Here is a 17,866-nt window from a genome sequence, read left to right as displayed (position 1 = left end):
ATTTGGTCAATGTTTTATTACAGCAATAAAAACTAAAAAAGGACAGTAGGCAAGACCGGGAAGCACTAGGAAACAATGTCAACAGTTTTAGATGAAATTCCAATATATGGCTGTCCCGTATAACCTGTTACAAAGATGACTCTGTTTCCTCTAAAAACTATAGTAAAGTGTGGTGCTACTGAGCTTTGTCAAATTTATCAGAATACACTGAAAATAATTCTCTCAAGAAGTTCTACACAAAAGTTTAAGACAGGTTCACACTGATTTTAGTCGCACAGGGTCATAGTAGAGTAGTTGGGGTAAAGAGGCTGATACCCCTGGCTAGCAAGCTAGGGCCGATACTCTAGGCCTGGAAGTGAACATTTGTGTAGTGTGTGTCAACTTGACACAATTCAGAAGTACCTGGGATAGGAGTTTCAGTGGGGGACTGTTCAGAAGAGGTTGGCAAGTGTATGTGTGGGGAATTACTACAGTTGGGTTTATTGAGCTGGGAAGACTTGGCCTGCATGTGGTCAGCAGCATTGTTCTGTGGTCTAAGGCCCTGGGCTGTATAAGGGGTAAAGAACATAGACTGAGTATCACCCTGACTAACCTAAAACAACAAACTAGGAATTGCTCACCAGAGCTGCCCTTCCTCAAGTTGTCTTTGTCTAGGTATTCTGTCACAGCAACAGGAAAGAAGACTCTAAGATGTGTGTTTCCTGCCCCCCAGGTCCCATGGGAAGACCTCCGTTACCTCTTTGGGGAGATCATGTATGGGGGCCACATCACAGATGCCTGGGATCGCAAACTATGCCAGGTGTATCTGGAAGAATTCATGAATCCATCTCTGGTAAGACATTTTAAAAATTACTTCACTGAGAAAAAATTTTCAATAAAAACTTTTCAGATTGTTTTACTACATATGTAATTCTTAAATGTTCCTAGGGTTGCTTGCCTTTTTATAAATATTCCTTTTGGAATGTTCAAATTCCTATTCCTTTTGGAGATTTGGGAAGTTCCTTGTGAACTGAACTGAGCTGAGATTGTTTCTCCATTGTACAGATGAAAATACTGAGGCCCAGTGATTGGCCCCAGATCTTAGTGAGTGTGCCCAAGAGCCCACAAGAGTATGAATCCTGTGATCTCACCCTAGCCCTGGAATTATGTTTGTGTGGGGATCTTCTTTTGGGTTTGTTGAAATATTACTTTTATGCCTTTTCTAGGGTGTAGTTTCCCTCCTTGTGTTGGAGTTTTTCTATCTATTATCCTTTATAAGGCTGGATTTTCGGATATTATGTAAATTTGGCTTTGTTACAGAATATCTTTGTTTCTCCATCTATGTTAATTGAGAGTTTTGCTGGATTTAGTAACCTAGGGCATTTTGTTCTTTTAGGGTCTGTTTGACATGTGCCTGGGATCTTCTAGCCTAGCTTTCATAGTTTCTGTTAAGAAATCTGGTGTGATTCTGATAGGTCTGCCTTTATATGTTACTTGACCTTTTTCCCTTACTTTTTTTTAATAGTACGGAATAGAGTTTATTCAGGTCACGGGGAAGTTAAAGGGGAAGTTAAGAGGGTAGTTGTGGCAGAGAGAGGAGTAGAGGAGGAGAGGCCATGCATGAGCATATGGAGGGGGGTGAGGGAAGGAAAGGGGAGTGCGGGCAAGGTGAAAAGAGCAAGAGAACAAGAGCAAGAGTTTTTTAAATGGTTTTTTGTTTTTATTTCTTTGTTTGTTTTAGAGACACAGTCTCTCTATGTAGTCCTAACTGTCCTGGAACTCACTATAGACCAGACTGGCCTCAAACTCACAAAGATCCTCCTCCTGCTTCTCTTTTTTGTTTTTTTAAGATTTATTTATTTATTATATATGAGTACACTGTAGCTGTCTTCAGACACACCAGAAGAGAGCATCAGATCTCATTACAGATGGTTGTGAGCCACCATGTGGTTGCTGGGATTTGAACTCAAGACCTCTTGAAGAGCAGCCAGTGCTCTTAACCACTGAGCCATCTCTCCAGCCCCCCTTACTGCTTTTAATATTCTTTGTTTTGAACATGTGGTGTTTTGATTATTATGTGACGGGAGGAATTTCTTATCTGGTAGAATCTATTTGTAGTTCTATAGGCTTCTTGTACGTTCATGGTCATCTATTTAGGTTCGGAAAGTTTTCTTTTATAATGTTATTGAAGATATTTACTGGGCCTTTAAGTTGGGTTCTCTTCTATACTTGCTATCTTCAAGTTTGATCTTCTCATTGTGTCCTTGATTTCCTGGATGTTTTGGGTTAGAAGCTTTTTGCATTTTGCATATTTTGACTATTGTGTCCATGTTTTCTATGGTATCTTCTGCCCCTGAGATTCTTTCTTCAGTCTTTTGTTTTCTGTTGATGATTTTTGTGTCTATGACTCCTGATCTCTTTCCTAGGTTTTCTATCTCCAGGTTTGTCTCCCTTTGTGATTTATTTTTTCTATTTCCATTTTTAGATCCTGGATGATTTTGTTCAATTCCTTCACCTGTTTGCTTGTGTTTTCCTGTCACTCTTTAAGGGATTGTGTGTGTGTGTGTGTGTGTTTCCTCTTTAAGCACTTCTCCTTGTTTACCTGTGTTCTGTATTTGTTTAAGGGAGTTATTCATGTCCTTCTTAAAGTCCTCTACAATCATCATGAGATGTATTTTAAATCCAAATCTTGCTTATCTGGTATTTTGGAATATCCAGGACTTGCCTTGGTGGAAGAACTCGGTTCTGATGATGCCAAGTAGCCTTGGTTTCTGTTGCTTAGGTTCTTGCCATCTGGTTATCTCTGATGTTAATTAGTCTTGCTATCTCTTGTTCCTCCTGTGGGCCTGCGAGCCTGTGGGCTTAGGAGTGAGAGCACTCTGAGATGACCAGCCCCCTCCAGGAGGGATTTGGGTACAGAGGGCTGTGGGACAGCCTTAGCTCTGGGTGCAGATAGAGACCAGAGCACTGAGTGTTTCTTACTTCTTTAAATAGCATTGACAACAAGAACAACACCTAGAGCTTTCTCTCTGTGATGATCCCTTGTGTCCTCCTGTGATCCAAAGTCTCCCAGTCTTTCGATCCCCTATTGAGTAGGATCTCACGTGTCAGAAAGATTCTTTCAATTCAGCACCTTCAGATGCTGGTCTGGGAGCAAGTTACCATGGAGATATGGAAGATACACAGTGCTCCAGAGCCACCTTTACAGAGCCTCATTTCTTTGAAAAATGGCAGAGGGCAAAGGCTGTATGGGAAGCTCAGGGTGGAATTGCTGATCCGAGAAATAGTTCACTAATCTTCACAAGGCTGGAGTCCCTCTCAAATGACTAAAAATATGTGATAGAGCCTGTGGGGCATTGCTGGTATGGGGGACCCCTTTAGAAGTGTAGGTGCATGGCCTTCCCTCCAGATCTGGGATTGTCAGGGTGGAGACATCTCATTCATTAGCTGCCATAGTCGCTGGGCAGTGCTGCTGTTATCTCACTGGGGAAATGAATGCACTTGCTGACTGAGTGTCAATGGCTACACATCCAATTATTTTGTTCCCATGCAAATGTTTTTCTGTTCAAGCTGCTAACGTGAGCTGAGCTTCTCACATCAGTTAATACAAGTTAGTAGTTACTACTTTAGAACATGATTAAAAAAAAAAAAAAAAAAGCAGCCCATGAATGGACCAGGTTGGAATCCTACTGTGTTCAGATCTGGTCTTGCAGCGATGTCTCAGTGTCAAAAGGGTGAGCTTTCTGTGGGATAAATGAGCTGTCTAATGGGGAAGTACCTTAAAGAGCTCTGGAGTGGCATTAAGGAAAAAAATCATTTTCTCATATAACATAAACATTAGGCAGCGCCAAATAATGAATACACATACTACTTTTGGGAAAGAGGCACTGGGTCACTAGAACATTATCATATAGTGCCAACTATATGAATGATATAGGAATGATCTGATATAATTAGGAAGCCAGTCTTAAGATAGAAAAGAAAGCCCTTGGGGGCCAAACTCAAGCTCTTACGTTTATTGCAGAGTCTGACTTATTACTGAGCTCCTCTGAGCAATAACTGTATCATCTATGAAACAAACATGGCTAGCTTAAGACTTTATTGTCAACTTAAACACTGACATGATACCAGAACACTGTGCCTGTAAGTGGTGATCTTTTTATTATGAAGCATACAGTTTGCAATGTCTTTCTTTTTTTTTTTATTATTTTATGTATGTGAGTACACTGTAGCTCTTCAGACACACCAGAAGAGGGTATCAGATCCCATTACAGATGGTTATAAGCCACCATGTGGTTGCTGGGATTTGAACTCAGGACCTCTGGAAGAGCAGTCAGTGCTCTAACCACTGAACAATCTTCTCCAGCCCCCAAAATATGTACCTCTTGCTTGGCTGTGCACAACTGTAAAAAGTGCTATTTTATTTTACATACATGGGTGTCCTGTCTATATTTACGTCTGTGTGCCACATGCAGGCCTCACCTGTGAGGCCAGAGAAGAGGTGTTGGGTCCTCTGAGACTGGAGCTGCAAACAACTGTAATTTGCTATGTGGGAGCTGGAATCAAACCCAGGGCCTCTGAAAGAGCAGCCAGCAGTCTTCCCCACCGCGCACAGCTTTATGCTGAGAGGCAGAGAACATTTAAGAACCAGCACCACAGCAGGGCCAGTCAGTGCCATCCAAGTGACCCGGGTCACCTCTGTTCACTACAGCCCTCAAGAACAGGTCTGTCCACCTCGTGTTAGCAGAAGAGGAACATTCTCTGAGATTTAAAATCAAAAAATTTAAAACCTGGGTGGAACTCGAATTTAAAAGCCAGCCCTGTTCTGCTGCACTGTGTTGGCTAGAGCAGTGCCCAGTTTGTAGTCGGTGCAGGGGTCACCTCGGCAGTGAAGTGGTGTGCCCGCACGTGGTTTTGTGTGCTCTGTGAATGAGGAATGACCCAGGAGACCAAGTCCCAGCTCTGTTACTCATGGCTAGTCCAGCTTCACATAGGACACCCCTATGCCCCGAGTTAGTTGTCAAGTACAAAAAAAGTGATTTTTCAGCTCTAAAGAAAAACCTGACGATGGCCTTCCCATTTGAGCAATTTCCAAACCTCCCAACAACACTCAGCCATTGCGCTTTAGACCTAAAAGGCCATGTGGCAATGCATCTGGTTAGACTTGCACTGGATCAAGAACCCCTCGCCATTACTAAACCTGTATGGAGAAGCAGGAAAGTGGCTGGGTTTTTACCGCATTCCAGGAAACATGGTAGAAAAGAAAGAACAGTAGCCTCACTGAGCCCGCACAGTTCCTGGTCTTTCCAGCTTCCAAGACTCCACATGCTCTTGTCCAGTCTGATTCCTGCCGAGATGAACGCAGATCCTTGGTGACAGTTTGTTTCATGATGTGGGGGCTCTGATGTGTCTGTACACAATTCAATTGATTCTTAAATTTTTAGTGAGATAGTTTGCCAACTTCTGGTTTGGCCTGTCACCCTACTGTTTCTGTACAAGTCAATATACAGATTTTTGTGCCGCCTGTGGGGTAGGCTGCTGGGTCAGTTGGTGACCGTGGTTATTGGTTAATAGAAACCACAAAACTCTCTAACGAAGGTGTAAGAGTTCTGTTTTCTTTACTTCCTCACCAACACTGCTACGATCCACAGTCTTGAGTCATTTGATGGGATGAAACTGTGTGTGCCATGTTCCTAAATATGCTGAGCATCTTGTCATGTGTTCATTAGTCAATTTTCATTTTTTTTTTAGGAGAAATGTTTGTTGAGAATGGGTTAATTTCTTGAGACTTTAGAATGCCTTCTCCAATAGCCCTCCAGTTGGAAAAAAAAAAAAAGTCCCCATTGCAGAGAACTAGTTAAGGCCCCCATGAACAGAGCAGGTATTTTCCAATATTCCTTCAGTGGAAAAGTTGAGTCTGAATCAGGAATTTAAAGATGGCTCCAGTGGTGAAGGGCACTTGCTTTGTGTCATGAGTACTGGAATTCAGACTCCAGCACCTAGGGAACAAAGAAAAGCCAGAAATTCCAGAACTTGTGAAGAGGGTGCAGGGGCAGATCATTGGTAGCATCTGGCCTCCACTCCAATAGAGACTTAAGTCCAGTTTTGTGAAAAGACCCCATCTCAAAGGAACAGGCAGAGCAACAAAAGAGGATGGCCCACGTCCCATTCAACCTATGAACATGACCGTACGCATGCACACACGTGTGCACATATATTCAGACCAGTTCACTAACCAAGGGGGGGTTCCAGATATAATAAACACATCCAAACAGAACTCTGTTCTCTACAAACAGGGGCTTTTTGTTTTGTTCTGTTTTTCCTATTAGTACTGACAGGGGGATGAAAGAACTTTTAAAAGCTGCAGTTCAATTTACTCTTCAGAGATTTCCAAGTGCAGAAAACCAAACCTGCAGGGGTCTGAATGTTTGAGTGTAACCAGGCAGTGGCCGTGGGATGGAACCTGGTCTGTGCTTTCACAGAAGATGACTAAATGGTCTGTTTGCAGACCAGGGAATAAAATTCTCATGCTGGCCAAGTTGCAAAGCAGAGGTAGCAGCAAACAGGGAAAGAGGCATCACCTGTCATCCTAAATGGCCTGGTGGCCTCAAAAAGTCACAGGCTAACCAGCCATAGAGGTGCATGCCTGTGAGCTTAGAAAATGGGAGACAGGCAGGGCCACAAGAGGCCACATAGCAAGATCTTATCTAGAAAGAAGTTTTAAAAACTACTATTACCACCACCCCCAATAAATAAAGATGTTTGTTTTGACCATCATCAGTAAAATGAATCTCATGGTCACAGCCCGGCCACTGTGTAGGTCCCCAACACCACGGCACAGAACGGGCACAGAACGGGGTTTCCAGGCATGAGGTCTCTGCCCTTGGAGAAGGCACGGCTATTTTGTGCACATCTTGATTTGTCTTGAAGACACAACAACCCACAAAGTATCCAAAGCCTCAATTCTTACTTTTAATACTAAGAGTTTGGGAAGGAAGGTGTAGTTGATAACACTTGGGTCCACTTAACTTTAAAGAGAACCCAAACAACTCCTGTTAATTACTTCTGTTTTTGTTTTTAAAGTTAAGGTTTTTACAAGAAAGAGTGAGACAGAGAAACAGAGACCATCTGTCTGTCCTATGTGCACTTTAGTTCAGAACATAGAATTTGATCACATCTAAATTTTATTCGATCTCTGTAAGTAAACAGGAAATGGTAAATATGGATAGAGCAAGTCTGGGATAGTGAGGGTGTTTAGATAATTCTTTGTTCCTTCCCCTGGCCAGTGGGTTTACACTGTGTCTGCCACCATGAGATGTTAGATAATACGAGACTACTCCTGGTGCAAAATAAACGCTGACTCAAATATCAGAGATGCCCCTGGAGATCAGAGGGAGCAGCTGAGAAACCCTATCAAGTTCACAGGGTCTTTGCACCATCACGGACTGTGCATAAGAGAGGCGGCCTGCCATTACTCAGAGACACAGGACACAGACGCATGGAGAATTAACAGCTTGCTCATTGCCTTGAATTCCTGTGAAGGTTTTCTATTTCCAAGGTGATTTGTATTGGGTGATTAATCCAAATTAATAACTGGGTAAATGAAACTCTCCAGGCACCGGTGAAGAGATGCACTGTAGCAGACAGATTTAAATTCAGAAAATGATTTACCAAATGTAGGCAAAAAAAAAAAAAAAAAAAAAAAAACAAAAAAAAAAAAAAAAGGTTTAGATGATAATTAAAAGGAAAGCATTCCCTGGTACATTTAAATGCATGTGGAAACAGGACTCATGGAACGAGACAGGGGAGATCAAGAGGTGTTAATGGTGCCTGAGAATCATCTAGGAGGAATGTGAAATAAAGTAGCTAGAATCTCCTAAGCACTTTACAGTTTATCACTGGACAGACTCAGGTCCATAATTCTTTGGTTATATTTTGAAGGTTACTTTCTTGCCCGCAGATCTGTTACTCCACCTTACTACTTTGGAAAATGTCCCTCTACGGGGAGTGCGTACTCTTCCTCAGGCCCCGGTGAGGTAGATGGGCGAATAAGTCATTGCTGTGGCCTTTCATTCACCAGACAACAGGGTCCTGAGCACTTGTCCCATCCATGGATCTGAACAGCAGTCACACAGACTTTGCCTGGTTCGGCCCAAGGTCCTGGGAGGGAACACTAATCTCACTCAGTATAATATGACCTGTAATATGGAAGTCATCCCAACCGTGTGCTGGAAAGTCTGTCTGTATCCTATGATTTGGAGTAGCGTTGTGTGAAGAATATCGCACCAGGTATGGTGACTAAAGTTCCACCGCTGTGAGCTTTAAAGGGAGGAAGTCAGTCCATGGTGAACTGGTTTCACCAGGAGGAAAGTTATGGCAGAGGAAAGAAGAGGGACACACTCTCAAAAGAAATACCTGCAGTGACCTACTCCCTTTAACTAGCCCACACACCCAAGAGTTTCCAGCACGTTCTAAAATAGTGCCGTCAGCTGAGGAAGAAGCCATTTAATATATGAGCAAGGGGGAACACCTTACATCACAACACTGGGGCATGTATACTAGCATTACTGAGTCTGAATTGCGTTTAAATCTGAAAGACCTACTTGGTCAAATTAGTGACCAGACATCTTCTCTGGGAGATAAGGACATCTGAGAATCAGAAACTGGCACATGAAGTACTGGCTGACAGGGTGTGCTGCCGCCATGCTCACTCATTCATGGTATGGGTGTATAATCACACTACCCCAAACACACTGTAAGCTACTTTTCCACGGGGACAAGGTTTGTTTTCCGAGGCATTGCCCTCAGCGGTCAGGCCGATGCTGAGGTAAACATCATCCATCTTTTTAAGTGGCAGGGCTGTCGTAAGACATTCAGAGTCAGGAACCTCCCTGGCATCACTGTGGGACATTTCTGCCAGTGTCCCGTGTTCAGGGAGTGAAGATGACGCTCTGGAATAACCGACGTTTCTCTGTGGTTAAAGATCGAGGACGAGCTCATGCTGGCACCGGGATTTGCAGCCCCACCCTACTTGGATTATTCTGGTTACCACCAGTACATAGAGGACACGCTGCCTCCAGAGAGCCCGGCACTGTATGGTCTCCACCCCAACGCTGAAATAGAGTTACTAACGGTCACATCCAACATGCTCTTCAGAACTCTGCTGGAGATGCAACCCAGGAATGCAGTCAGCAACGAGGAGCAGGGGCAGTCGACAGAAGACAAGGTGGGGAGGCCCATGACCATGACTCCCATACAATCCTCTGTCAAAAGACAAACACTGACTCCAAAGCATTCTCTGTGTTCAAAAATGGGATTCCCAGGTAACAGGCGAGTCTCCTGATACAGAGCCGCCTTTAGAGTCTGTGAAGGGTAAGTGGTCCTTTTCGTACAGATTTGTATCTTTATTCTACATGCTCCCTCTCTCTCAGGTGTCCGTGTTGAATTACAGACAGAATCTCAAAATCCACAGCAGGCCCTTCACCCTGGGGGGAGGGGCACATGGGGTAGAGCATATTCAGGAGTGGGTTTGTGGAAGCAAGATGTCAGGTGTTGTGCTCTCCGCCTCTCCACTGTGTTCCTTCGACACAAAGCCTCACTGACCTGGAGCCTGGCCGGCAGCCAGCAAATCCTGTCTCTGCTTTCTACAGTGCTAGGGTTGTAAGCACCCAGCTTTTTATGTGGGTGTAGAGACCCGAATTCAGAACACCTGTTTGTGCAGGAAGTATTCTTACTTGCGCGTCACACTCCAGCCCTGGCTCTTCCCTTCTGCTGTACTTCTGTTATTGTGTTATTTTCATACACACACACACACACACACACACACACACACACATTCCATTATACAGAATGATGGAAATGGGAGATATTTCTTACACTGAAATATTGTTTCTTGTTACTTTCAACCCTGAATAGATCACCCCCCCAAAAAAAATTAGCTGCTATCATCTCAAAATTATTAATCAAGGTGCACCTGCCAAAGATTCAGGACACTTTGTTAGCATGAACTCTAATTATTTCTTGTATTGTTTGAAATAAGGTCATTCACTGACCCACTCATAACCTCAAAGAAACTGTACACATGTGACCTGTATACAAACACCATTTCTACAAGAATAAAGCAAGAGGAACAAGGAGACCTCCTTCCCTGTGGAAGATACACAACCTTCATAGAAGCAGAGGGGTGGATGAGAGACATCCAACTCAGGGTTTTACATTTCCAATCTTTCCAGGAGGGAAGCCAGTCATGAAACCAAAAGATGCAGTGCAGGTAAAGCAGTGTCTCAGTACCCAGCCAGGCCAGGAGCTCAAGCTAAGGCCAATTATTAGGTACCAGACACCAAAGATCATACGTTTCCCTGGGCTATTTATTTAATACACAAGGGATTGGAGAGATATTAGGATCTATTTTAGAGGTAAGCTGAGGTGATATGTCAAAACTCAACAGGGAGAGAGAGTCAGGGAAGGATATGAAACCTGGCCAAGTCTAAGCCATCCTGCTGTCTGACTACAGGGCCATTGCACACTGCCTGTTTCAAGTTTAACAGCAATTCCTGAGCATGATGTTGGGACCAGAGAATCATCCAAGAGATCAAGGAAAGTGGGAAAGATGCCTGGTGATAAAGGCCCTCTTTTTTCTCCCACATCCCCATTTTTCTTTTCTATTTTTAGCTCTTGGGTCTCACTACACATCTCAGGCCGGTCTTGAGCTCCACAACCTTACTTTCTCTGTCTCCTGAAGGCTAGAATTATAGGAAGGTATTTTCCAATCATCTGCTTTTAGCTACACCCTAGCTCAGTGAACAAACCAACAGCCACGTTCTGCTCTCTCATCTTTACCTTTGTACATAATTCTCGCTTAGTAGGTAATTTTTCTACTCCTTGAAACTGTCCACAGCAGGTCTGTTAGAGGGAGGTGCCAGGTGTTGATGTAGCAGCTCCGAGCCGCTAACAATGGACCAGAAGTTGTAGACATTTTTGGGAGCTGCGTGATCTGTTCTGAAACTTCAAAAATAGTCACTGTGATAGTGTTTTACTGGTGTGAAGAAGACACCATGACCATGGCGACTTTTGTAAAGGAAAGCATTTAACTGGGGCTGGCTTGCATTTCAAAGGTCACTTCCATTGTTGTCATGGTGGGGTCATGGCTGCACACACTGTGCTGGAGAAGAAGCCTAGAGTTTCACAACTGAGTCACAGGCAGCAGGAAGAGAACAGACTCCAGGCCTGGCTTGAACACTTGAAACCTCAAAGCCTCACCCCCAATGACACACTTCCTCCTACATGGTCACATCTCCTAACAGTGACACTACCTACGAACATATGGAGACCATTTTCCTTCAAACCACCAGTCACCAGGAACAACAACAACAAAAAAAATGAAGCCTCTGTGTATTTTAACATTTTAAGGTTAAGAATATCTTGGACGACATTTTGGAGAGACTTCCTGAAGAGTTCAACATGGCGGAGATAATGCAAAAAAACCCAAACAGAAGCCCGTATGTCCTCGTTTGCTTTCAAGAGTGCGAGAGGATGAACATCCTCATCCGGGAAATCCATGCATCGCTTCAACACTTAGACCTTGGTCTGAAGGTAGACTTAAAAGTGGGACAAGTCGGGGGAGGGGGCTCACCACGCTGGAGGGTATTCACAGCGGCCTTCTTCTCTCTGCAAGGGAGAGCTGACGTTATCGCCTGATGTGGAAGCCCAGCTGTCTGCCCTGAGTTATGATCGGGTTCCAGACACGTGGAACAAACTGGCTTATCCATCTACTTATGGCCTGGCCCAGTGGTAAGTAACTGTCTCTACTGCCACCGGCAACATCGATACAGGGCTAGCCTTCCCCACTCTTCCTCTGGGGACCCCTGCTCCATGACCGCTATCTTGCAGACTCTACCAATTTCACTCAAATTCCTCTGGCATTGAGCTCAGTTAGTTCTTGTTGGCTAGGCCAAGACTCAAATTGTTTTTAGATAACTACTCTTGGACAAAACACCCAATCTTCATGTATTCATTTTTCCCTCTGAAAAAAAAATGTGAGCAAATTTTTCTCACTGATGTGAAGTCCTGCTCAAATTTGCATGCTGGCCTTTTCTTCCTTCCATTTTCCAAACCAGTAATTACTAATGCACTCATAGGTGACAGCCAGAAGCAGAAACCAAGATTACTGAAGTCTGGTGCTGTATGCCCTATTCCCAGCTGTCATGTGGCCTTGGTAGACAATTCACAAAGCATCTACTCCTTTTGCAAGCTCAAGTTCCCTGTCCTGTATTTTTTTTACCCTGAATTGGAATCAGTCTGAAAGGTGCCATTAGAATTCCAAATGCCAACATGTTGGGACCCTGCCAGTCTCAGTTTCTTTTCCTGTTGTTCCTGGGAAGCGTCGTCCACCACTGGAAGGGAGCCTCACTGACAGCAGCTGGAGAAAGCTGGGAACAGGCAAGAGTCAAAGCAGGGGGTAGTAGTGCTAAGCTCATTAGCAGATTATACAGTTGAGGATACCAACTCAGAATGATGTCAGCCATATTTATAGTACGTTTTCACATATCAATTAACCTAATCAAGATAGTCCCTTAGCAGCCATTTCTAGAGGCTAAATCAATTCAGAGGTGTGCCTGTAGGCTTTGTCTCCTGGGTGACCCCAGACCCCGCTGACAGTCTCCTAGGCACCCAAGTGTTGGCCAAGGGGGATGGGCCCTGCTCTGGTTTGCTTTCTGTTGCTGTGATGAAACACTAGCCAAAAGCAACTGGGAAGAAGGGTTTGTTCACCGCAGCTTATGGTTCTCGGGGAAAGTTATCACTGGACCGTGTGAACCTAAGCAAACCAGGCAGCATCTCTGCTTGCGAGCTTACTCCCTTCTCTCAGCCAACTAGCTTACAGAGCTCAGGTTCACTTACTAGGGAAGACAGATGTCTCCCCTGGGGTAGACCCTTCTATGCCAATTAGCAACTAAGACAGTGCCCAGCAGGCCAGTGTGATCTAGACGAGTCCTAATTTCCCTCCTCCCGGTGACTATAGGTTGTATCCCTGGTGACACAGAGGTGAGCATGGGGTAACACAGTTGGGTGGCTTCCAAAGAACAGCAAATAACCACCCAGGAGAGTGAGCACAGACTCAATAGTCTTATAACGGGCAAGAGCTGGTTCTACCCACCCAGACACGGAGGATTTGCATTTAGTTACAGTTTATCATGAATAAGTTTGGGCTGTTTCCCATCACCTTATGCTGGGCTACCTAATTTCTGTCATTTTTTTCTAGGTTCTTCTTTTCTAACCTTTTCTAACTTGTGGCTTAGTTTCCCTTATGATTCATTCATCTATATACTGTTCCTATTTAGAGAGGGTCCTTTACAATGTAATTAACACTAAACTTTCCAAACACAACCGAAGTCAACTTTCCAGAGACCTCTCAGCCTACCTGAGGAGGAGCTGCCTTCTAGATTCATCTTTTGTTCCGTTCATCTATCTGTTTGCTCAGAACTGCTTTTCACATCTTATTCTGAAATTTTCTTTCTCACATAATGTAAACAAAGATTAGAGCTTGAGAGATGGCTCAGAGGTTATGAGTTCTTCCAGAGGACATGGGTTCAAATCCCAGCACCTACATGGCAGCTCACAACTATCTGTAACTCCAGGATGTACATAGATGTATATGCATGCCAAACATCAATGCACATGAAATAAAAATAAATAACATAAAATTATACACACACACACACACACATATAAAACATAAACTAAGAAGGCATCAGAGTGTTTGGAATTAGAATTCAGCTAGTTACAGACAAGGTTATAAATGGTCACACAGACGTTAGGGATTGAATCTGAGCCCTCAGAAAGAGCAGCCAAGTACTTTTATTTGCTGAGTCATCTCTTCAGGTTCTCCCACCATGCCATCTTAACCTTAACATTTCTTTACACTCTAACACCTGCTTTCAACCGAACATTACTAGAAGTTTCTTTCTGCCAGGATATGGAGGGAGGGAGGAGATGGTAAACATTTTTACTGGAAGACTGTTTTCACCTTTCAAGTAATTAGTCTGTGTGGGACAAACTTGTTTCATATCCTTTCCTTTGGCCGTACCTTTCCTAGCAACTGATATTGTAATAGTGATGCGTACGAACACACCCATCCACTCATGCAAGTACACATTCACCCATGTGCACACTCACTGCATGCACGAACATACCCACTCACACACGCATATACTCATGCACGAGCTCCGAAGCATTCCTACTGCATCCTACAGAATTTGCTAACCCTGCTCAAGAGGCTTTTGTATACCATCTAAATAATGGCTGTGTCAAGAGCCGCAGGCCGAGTTGCCCACTCTCTCCTGCTTTTAATGCTGACAGGAATGAGCTGTAGGTCTAACCTCTGACAGGAAACCAACCGGTCCTGTGAAGGGACACTACCTTGTGAGTGAGTAAACAGAGGTGGCCCTTCCCCCTCTTACTCTGGTGCAATCCACAGCCCTAACACTAGCCCCACCCCCCTTCCTGGAAGACGTCTACTTTACTAAAATGGGTTCATTTCTTCCTCCCTCCCACTGACCAGGTTTAATGACCTCCTCTTACGCTGCCGGGAACTGGATACTTGGACTCAAGACCTCACCCTCCCAGCCGTTGTGTGGCTTTCTGGGTTCTTCAACCCTCAGTCTTTCTTAACAGGTATGGCTGGGGGCAAGGCAGCCACTGCTGCTGATGGGGGTCACACTCCTGGCAGAAGTCCTGCCTGGCTTTACCTGTGTCAACTCCTGCCTTCCTCCACCAGTCTTCAAACAGCCATTTCAAAGCAGGGGTAGCAACACAGGTCCTAGTTAGGAAGGAGAGGGCCCCTGGCATTAGCTGCAGCAGTGTGTTTTCTAGTGAGAGGCTAGTGCTGTCACACTGAAGGCACACAGGCAACCCGAAAGCAAACGGCAGCTGCTGCTCTGACATATCCTCCTTTGTGACTACGGAGGCAAACTGGTCCTACAAGCCTGTTTGCCCAGCCTAGCTCTAACCTACAATACCCCATGGGGATACTGTGGGCTATTGGGACCCTATAAACAGGATTTTTACCTTCTTCAATTCCTCTTCCTTTTCCTCCCAAAGCGATCATGCAGACCATGGCTCGAAAAAACGAGTGGCCACTGGACAGAATGTGTCTGACTATTGATGTTACTAAAAAAACAAAGGAAGATTATGGCCACCCCCCCAGAGAAGGCGCATACCTTCACGGGCTCCACCTGGAAGGTGAGTCCCCCAAGGGATGCATATGGCACTGCCTTAGATATGAGCTAGTCCCTGTCCTTCAACATCTTCTGAGATGGTCACCTTATATTGCTGTATTTCTTCCTCCTCGCTTCATTTAATTTAAATACCCAAGTGTGTGTAATATGAGCCAAACTGCACGGTGCTCAGTGTGATGGATATCCCTTTAAACTGTGCACACATCATCAGCTGGCGTTAAAACTCCAGGAACTTAAGTCCTGAACGTAATCCACAGTTTTGCTTTTCACTTCTGTCTTAGTCAGGATTTTACTGCTGTGAACAGACACCATGACCAAGGCAACATTATCAGGACAACACCTAAATGGGGCTGGCTTACAGGTTCAGAGGTTCAGTCCATTATCATCAAGGCGGGAACATGGCAGCATCCAGGCAGGCATGGTGCAGGAGGAGCTACATCTTCAACTGAAGGCTGCTAGCAGAATACTGGCTTCCAGGCAGCTAGGAATAGGGTATTAAAAGCCCACACCCACAGTGGCACACCTACTCCAACAAGGCCACATCTCCCAACAGTGCTACCCCCAGGGCTAAGCATGTACAAACCATTACAGCAACCATCAATTCAAATTCTGCCCTCTGCTTTTAAGCTTTTGTTGTGTGCAGAGGTCAAAGGCGAACTTTCAGCTCTTCCTTTCCATGTTGTGATGCAGCAGCTGCGCTATTTCCCCATACCATGTATGCCAGGCTAGCCCGCAAGATCGACTTTCCTAGAGTACAAGCTTTACCTACGTATTTCCACATCTAGCTTTCAGTACGATGTCTGGAGATGGAACTCAGCTGGTCAGGTTGCCAACGCCATTTACCCACTGAACCTTCTTGGCAGCCCCTGCCCTCTACTTCTTCAAAGTTCTCAGTAAATCTTCTACTCCTGGGTGTCGTCAAACCCCAATGACCCCGCGGATGCTTTGTGTTTCTATCTGCGCACTAACGCTGCAGGCCACCACCCCACCAGCAGTGGGACACTCACACTGAAGCAAACGCACGGTTCAGATACCTCAAGGCTGGGTAGGCAGTGACCGGAACTTGTTCCAAGCTTAAATTCAGTGTTAGAGAGTTGTGTTTCTTTCACGAGTTTGAATTTGTCAGAAACTCAATCTTATAAAGCAGTTAAACCTTTAAGCGTCTCAGCCACACAAGGATGCCACAGACAGGTGACAACGTGGTAAAAGTGAAACATTTATTGCATCAAACAATTAGAGCATCAGTACTGGCATGCCAGTTACACAACTGCCGTTTCTGCCGCAGGTGCCAGGTGGGACATCCAGTCAGGAGCCCTGGTTGACGCCCGCCTTAAGGAGTTAACATCCACGATGCCGGTCATCTTTGCCAAAGCCATACCCGTGGACAGACAAGAAATTAAGCATGCCTATGAATGCCCCGTTTACAAAACTAAAGCGAGAGGCCTCACCTACGTGTGGACGTTCAGGTTAAGGAGCAAAGACAGGATAGCTAAATGGGTACTGGCGGGCGTGGCTCTGGTGCTAGAAGCATAAAAGGTCTTGGTAATAAAACTCACATTTTCCCGGCTTCAGCCAGACACGAACGCACATTCTAGTAACAGGGGCATACATTCTTTTGCTAGAGAATTATTCTTTGAGGAGGGAGACTAATCACAGTACACAAGGACAAAACACTAAACACCTCTAAGCAATGTATACGTATTGATTTCCCAACACCCATTCACAACACCACGGCTTAACTCGTATCCCTAAGTCTTGGAAACAATGCAGTGAGAATTCTATAAAAACCAAGATCTCTAAAAAAAATTTTTTTTTTACAAAAAACATAGAAGCAGCAGGCTCCAGGCAGGTCCTGAAGGAAGAGGCAAGCACACTGAGGCCTCCAGTGTCTGTTCCTGTTGTCTCTTAGTAAAAAGGACACCTTACTCACAGTGTGTGCTTAATTGCACTTGGTAGTTTAGAGTAACATTCTTCAATATAAATTTCTAATGACCCAGAATTCAATATCCAGAGCAGGATAAACTATCAGGTTTGAGCTATGGTCACTGGGGAGGCCAAGCAACAGCCTCTGTGGGAAGGGAGTGGCCCACGGGGGAGCTGGCCATCAAAGGCAAGAGCTGTCAGACAAGGTCTTCTTTACAACTTACCTGAGTATTAAATTATCTGCCCCATTCAAATTGTTGTGCTTTTAAATCTTCAGCAGAGCGGGTGTGTATACAGATTTCTCTGCTTTACTATTTTCCTGAGAAATCTTTTTAAGCATATGGACATTTTTTAAAAAACAATAGCATTAGGACCAGTAAATTCTAGAAAACAAGCATCTAAGGCTGGCACAAAGAGCAGACCCGTCTCGTGGGACTCAGCCTGGTAAGTTCGAGCAATCCCTCTCCTCTGGACTGTCTTCTACAGCTGCTTCTGTAAGCTAAAAGACAGATGGAGAAGTGTCTGTCAGGAGCAATGGGGGAACAGCACTCTAGGCTAATGGAGATCCCAGAACATCCAGGGTGCACACTCAGACGTGGCTCCACGTGCCCCGAGTACAGAGTGCCAAGTGTGTCTCTGCACACTTCAGAGATCCTTACACAACCTGACGGTTGGGAACTGGGGCTGGTTTGCTTTCATTTCTCACATTTCTTTTGCACCACCAGTGGAAG

The 17,866-nt window shown here is 44.6% G+C and overlaps 2 protein-coding genes across 2 annotated transcripts in view; one reads left to right on the top strand and one right to left on the bottom strand.

The window, feature by feature from the left end:
* DNAH11 (dynein axonemal heavy chain 11) overlaps positions 1-16,745 on the top strand; it is a gene marked incomplete at both ends in the record, with an annotated part of 271,279 nt that extends 254,534 nt beyond the window's left edge. The window contains 7 exons of the mRNA XM_080921133.1: positions 713-832; positions 8,963-9,205; positions 11,389-11,571; positions 11,654-11,769; positions 14,537-14,649; positions 15,076-15,216; positions 16,498-16,745. Of these exons, the coding sequence (XP_080777259.1) occupies positions 713-832; positions 8,963-9,205; positions 11,389-11,571; positions 11,654-11,769; positions 14,537-14,649; positions 15,076-15,216; positions 16,498-16,745 (1,164 nt within the window). The remainder of the gene's footprint in view (positions 1-712; positions 833-8,962; positions 9,206-11,388; positions 11,572-11,653; positions 11,770-14,536; positions 14,650-15,075; positions 15,217-16,497) is intronic.
* Positions 16,746-17,371: 626 nt separating this feature from the next.
* Positions 17,372-17,866, bottom strand: part of CDCA7L (cell division cycle associated 7 like) — a gene marked incomplete at its 5' end in the record, with an annotated part of 33,052 nt that continues 32,557 nt past the window's right edge. The window contains one exon of the mRNA XM_080926063.1: positions 17,372-17,634. Within this exon, the coding sequence (XP_080782189.1) occupies positions 17,616-17,634 (19 nt within the window). The 3' untranslated portion in view covers positions 17,372-17,615. The remainder of the gene's footprint in view (positions 17,635-17,866) is intronic.

This window comes from Micromys minutus (genome assembly GCF_963924665.1).
Source record: "Micromys minutus genome assembly, chromosome: 1".
In the NCBI taxonomy this organism is placed as follows: domain Eukaryota; kingdom Metazoa; phylum Chordata; class Mammalia; order Rodentia; family Muridae; genus Micromys; species Micromys minutus.
Note: the sequence above shows the minus strand (reverse complement) of the source record. Positions and strands in the feature narration are given on the sequence as shown.